The 5,796-nt window shown below is 47.3% G+C and overlaps 1 protein-coding gene across 1 annotated transcript in view; it reads right to left on the bottom strand.

Annotated features, from left to right (window-relative positions):
- The window catches only part of GSTT2B (glutathione S-transferase theta 2B), a 12,891-nt gene extending 10,423 nt beyond the window's left edge, over positions 1–2,468 (bottom strand). Inside the window, exon 1 of the mRNA XM_018565903.1 lies at positions 2,317–2,468. Coding sequence (XP_018421405.1) covers positions 2,317–2,431 — 115 coding nt within the window. The 5' untranslated portion in view covers positions 2,432–2,468. The remainder of the gene's footprint in view (positions 1–2,316) is intronic.
- Between the last annotated feature and the right edge of the window lie 3,328 nt (positions 2,469–5,796).

Below are 5,796 nucleotides of genomic sequence, written 5' to 3' on the forward strand. Positions count from 1 at the left end.
TAATAATGAATCCAGATCAAGCAAATATACATTGCCCAGCAAAGTATTTTCCCAAAATGCCCCAGCAAAGTATTTTCCCAAATGCCCCAGCAAAGTATTTTCCCAAATGCCCCAGCAAAGTATTGCTTTACAATTTTCCCCAAACGCCCCAACTCTCATAGCTCTGCTTCCCTGAACTGTCTGTACAGTACAAGATCACAAAAGAGAAGAGCAGACTCCAGCAGCTCTCCATTAACTAGACTGGGGAAAGAAGAAACGAGGAAGGGGGTAGCAGTGAAGAAGGGAGTGGATTGCCTTACTGTGTCTGTGGAGATGCACACAAGGGTGGTTCAATAGGAGCCTGCAAGGGAAAGGAGCCACCATAAGGGCCGGTTCACACCAAAAAACAGTGTTCCAGAGCGGTCAGGCTCTGAAACGCATTGAATCGCATTCCGGCCGGCTTCCTGTGTTCAGGGGCGGAAGGGGGTGTGGCGGTGCATTGAGGTCAATGGCACCGCAGCCACGGCCCTCCGCCTGCACTAGAACGAGTGGCACATCAGTTGCTTTGTTCTGGTTTAGTGCGATCTGCAAAAATGCGGCAAGCACTGAACGCAGGAAGCCGGCCAGAATGCAATTCAGTGCGTTTTAGAGCCTGACCACTCTGGAACGCACTGTTTATGGTGTGAATGGGCCCTAAAACAGGATATCAGGACCAGTGCTCAGGGGACCAGCTGGTTCTGCAAGAACCTGAAACGTTTACACATCCAGGAGCAGCGTCCATTGTAAGTGGATTCATCAGCATTTGTAATAGCCGAAAATAAGTGCTATCACTTGAACATGGACGGCTTCTTTTTATTAACACGTCTGTGGTCACCACTAGTATTGGTCTCGGGCGTGTTCGCAGCTCCATGTGCCGAGCCCGCCAGGAAGCTGACAGCGCCCATCACAGGTACTGAGACATTTCCTGATCTCTGCAGCTGCGGACCGGGAACATGTCTCAGTACCTGCGATTGGCGCTGTCAGCTTCCTGGCAGGCTCGGCGCGTGGAGCTGCGAACACGCCCGAGCCCATCACTAGTCACCACATGTTGTCTAATATGTAAAATTCATAATATCCAAGTTACAGGTGAGCTCAGCCCGTGATGCCAGATTTTTACCAATGGCTACACAATTCATCAACACTCGGCGCCTTCTTAGCTATGGAAATTTGTAGTTGCAGAATTTTGCATACATTAGTCTGGTTTTCCATAGAACAATCGATATCTTTAGGTTTGGCGGCACGTTATGCTTGCATGTCTTTGCCTTATATAGGATTTCCTACAAACTGCTGTCCATGGGGGTCTGTCCACAAAGGGGTTAAACTCAGTCATCACAATCACTAAAGCTGGCCATAGACTGTAAAATCTCGCACGGTATACAATTTGAGTCTGAGTCCAAGTGCGTGACCCGGACCTGTACGGATGAGCAGGTTCAGGTCAGTGTGTACCACGTTCTAGGGATATATAAAGCAGCTGCACCTATCCCTCCTGGGAGCAGATGTGTGCACAGGCGAGCACACCCATGTAAATCAGGCCTGAGATCTACCAACAACTATATGGGTCTGCCCGATTAGATCCAAAGGGTGCTATAGGTTTGTCCCTATAATATATCGTTTGGGTAAATCTACAGGAGATTGTATGGCGAGTTTTGGATCGAACAATAATGATGTAGTGCAAAGGCCCGCCTGGCTGCACACTAGGGCTGCAACAACTAATCGACATAATCGATTTTGTAAATAATCGTTAGCTGCAGCTCTACTGCACACAGTCAATGGATTTGTTTTAGGTTTGTCTGTATCGCATCACATGGTATTGGTAAAGGAGATTGTACAAGCAGATTGTATATTCTATGACCAGCTTTAGATGCACCGATACTAAGTGATGTATAAACAAACTTAAACAACCCATTCAATTTGTATCCAATCAGGTAAAACATTGCACTACATAACGGTTCATAGATCTAAACTAGATTGTAAAGTCACCCCACACATTGCAATCTTACCCTACAATCTCTGCACGATCAACTTTAAACTCACCACACACACACACCTTGCAATCTGATTGTACAATCTTCTTTAGCTCTGCCAACAACTATGTAATGCAAGGGCCTCCCTGATACAGATTGATTGGATAGTTCAGTTTGGTCCTCATATTACATAGGTTTTGATGGATTTACATTTGATTGTATGACCAGATCGTAAAGTGTATGGTGAGCCTGAGTTTCCTCCTCTATGTTTGCATGCTCTGCTCTCTTCCCCTCTAGTTAATCGATCGCTGTCATGATGTTGATCAGCACTCACCTTTAAAAAGCCGCACTTGGTGGTTGTTGAAGGGGATATTGTTAGCCTTGGCGAAGATGTACACCGATCGGCATGGCTGGGACAAGAGATCCAGATATAGGGTGAGATCGGTCATCGTAGAGCTGTGCGATGCCGGCCCGACACTCAGTTAATGATGACAGGCAGAGCTCAGCACAGAGCGGAGACTCTACACAGAGTTCTATGGAGGGACACGCCCCCCTCACGAGACACGCCCCCTTCTTCTCCATATGAAATGTGAGCTGTCATGTGGACTCCTAGTGACCTCTGCTCACAGTGCTGTGATCGCACAATTCATTACATTGTGTTACCTCATTCATAGGAACTCCAGGATTTCTACACATTGACCCATAGGCCTCATTCACACAGCTAAGAGCCGGCCCGTACAGATCCGTGCGGCGTGCATGGCCGTATCGGGCCACTCCCGGGAAGGACAGATCCATCTTGTCTGCGTACCAGTACGGACACCCGCACCCCCATACAGAAGGACAGGCTGCTGCGTACAATCACACGCAGCACCACCTGTCTTTCCCGGGAGCGGCCCGATACTGGCTACCCCTGTACTGCAAGGGTTAACTGCTCATTTTTTCTCTAGGGGCAAAGATACATAAAAAGTAGTTCTTACCTGATCCTCGATCCAGTTTGGCTGGTAGACCATTCCCCAGCCTTTTCTCACCTGAGCTACAGTGGTCTATAGACCCGTAACGCCATCATGTCTAATACAGGTTAGACATGAATACGCCAAGGGACATACCACAGCTGGAGGGGGGGAGAGCTGTGAACAGTCACAGGATCAGGTATTTCTTCTTTTTTTTTTTAACCCCTAGAGAAAAACAAGCAGTTAACCTTTGCAGGGAAGGGGTAGCCTCACTGCAATGGTTAATATTTCAAAACCCTGGAGTTCGTTAATATTTGTAGAATATATCTAATTTTTATTATTATTATAAGGGATGCACCGATACTGAGTATTTGGGTGAGTACACGTACTCAACCAAATACTCCGATACCTTCCCCCAATACCGGAACTTCCAGTCAGAGGGTGATTTCCTCTGACTGGGAGTGCCGTAAGGAAACATGGAGCCAGCTTTCCTGGCCAATCAGAAAGCCGGACTGCGGGTAATGACTCGTGGCTCAGCATCTTGATTGGCCGGGAAGCCAACTCCATGCTGATTGGGCTTCCCAGCCAATCAGGACCGAGTCAACCAAACAGCATGGAGCCGACTATCTATCTACATATATATAGATAGGTAGGTATATCTATCTATCTATCTATCTATCTATCTATCTATCTATCTATCTATCTATCTATATACACTATATTGCCGAAAGTATTGGGACACCCCTCCAAATCATTGGATTCAGGTGTTCAACCACCTCCATGGCCGCAGGTGTATAAAATCACGCACCTCGGCATGCAGACGCTTCTACAAACATGTGTGAAAGAATGGGTCGCTCTCAGGAGCTCAATGAATTCAAGCGTGGTACCGTGATAGGTTGTCACCTGAGCAATAAGTCCATCCATGAAATTTCCTTGCTACTAAATATTCCACGGTCACCTGTTAGTGGTATTATAAGTGGAAGCAACTGGGAACAACAGCAACGAAGTGACGAAGTGGTAGGCCATATAAAATGACAGAGAGGGGTCAGCGCATGCTGAAGAGCACAGTGCGCAGAAGTCGACAAGTGTCTGCAGAGTCAATAGTTACAGACCTCCAAACTTCAGATTGGCACAACAACAGTGCGTAGAGAGCTTCATGGAATGGGTTTCCATGGCCGAGCAGCTGCATCCAAGCCTTACATCACCAAGTGCAATGCAAAGTGTCGGATGCAGTGGTGTAAAGCGCGCCGCCACTGGACTCTAGAGAAGTGAAGACGTGTTCTCTGGAGTGACGAATCACGCTTCTCTGTCTGGCAATCCGATAGACGTATCTGGGTTTGGTGGTTGCCAGGAGAACGGTACTTGCCTGACTGCATTGTGCCAAGTGTAAAGTTTGGTGGAGGGGAGATTATGGTGTGGGGTTGTTTTTCCGGGGTTGGGCTTGGCCCCTTAGTTCCAGTGAAGGGAACTCTTAAGGCATCAGCAAACCAAGACATTTTGGGACAATTTCATGCTCCCAGCTTTGTGGGAACAGTTTGGGGATGGCCCCTTCCTGTTCCAACATGACTGCGCACCAGTGCACAAAGCAAGGTCCATAAAGACATGGATGAGCGAGTTTGGGGTGGAGGAACTTGACTGGCCTGCACAGAGTCCTGAGCTCAACCCGATAGAACACCTCTGGGATTAATTAGAGCGGAGACTGCAAGCCCGGCCTTCTCGTCCAACATCAGTACCTGACCTCACAAATGCGCTTCTGGAAGAATGGTCAAACATTCCCATAGACACACTCCTAAACCTTGTGGACGCCTTCCCAGAAGAGTTGAAGCTGTTATAGCAGCAAAGGGTGGGCCACCTCAATATTGAACCCTACGGACTAAGACTGGGATGCCATTACAGTTCATGTGCGTGTAAAGGCAGGCGCCCCAATACTTTTGGCAAGTGTGTGTGTGTTTTGTATATATTTATAATATTTCTGATGGGTTAGCTGAATTCACTTTACCGATTCAACTCACTTATCATACATTTTATCTTACTTCTTTCAGTGTTAATACTATTTACATCCGTGTGTTTTGTCTCCCCCAATTCTTTTTCTATTCAGAGTTTACAAATGCAAAACTTCTAACAGAGCAAATATTAATAGGTAATATGCTTGTGCAAAGCAGGGCTAAATGTAGAAAACAAATTACCCCCCGGCGCCCGGAACTCCATGTTTCAGGAGTCGGGAGACTTCAAACATGTGCCGCCCCTCTGCTCCGTGCCACCCCGAGGCCGGGCCTCGGTGGCCTTGTCGGGAATCCAGCCCTGATTGTGCATGAGGATGCAGAGGGAGCTCCCATAGCGGTGGCATCATCACTGTGTTGTACTTCACCTGTGCAGAACACAGAGATGTTGGAGGAACCCAGCGTGCCCCACCCACTACAGGCTGCCTGCAGAAATCTACAGGAGGGGGCGAATACAAGACCAGTCTCCCTGCACAAGAAGAGAAAGCAGCAGTGACTGGACTTTATTACAGGAAGCTCCTGAACAGAGTCAACGCATCACACTGGATTACTACACAGATCTGGAAGAAATGCACAAAGTGCAGCAAGATTCAAGTAAGAATACACCACTACTGTATTTCACAAATAGGATTGCTAACATTTCTCATAATACAATTGTAAGCTCAGCTGACTTTCTGGGAAGTGTCAGTGTGATGAATTTAATCACTGCAGATTTGTATAGTAGTAATGCAAGATGATGTAATGCATTGTAAGTCTGGCTGCCCCCTTCCACAGCTCCAGGCCTGTCCTCCAATAGGGAATGCAGCACAATTTCACCATGAAAGCAGAATCCACATTTGGGACACGTCTTTGTGGTGCGTTTAA

The sequence above is a fragment of the Nanorana parkeri genome, unplaced genomic scaffold (assembly GCF_000935625.1).
Source record: "Nanorana parkeri isolate BGI_ZX_2015 unplaced genomic scaffold, ASM93562v1 scaffold899, whole genome shotgun sequence".
Taxonomy (NCBI): Eukaryota; Metazoa; Chordata; class Amphibia; order Anura; family Dicroglossidae; genus Nanorana; species Nanorana parkeri.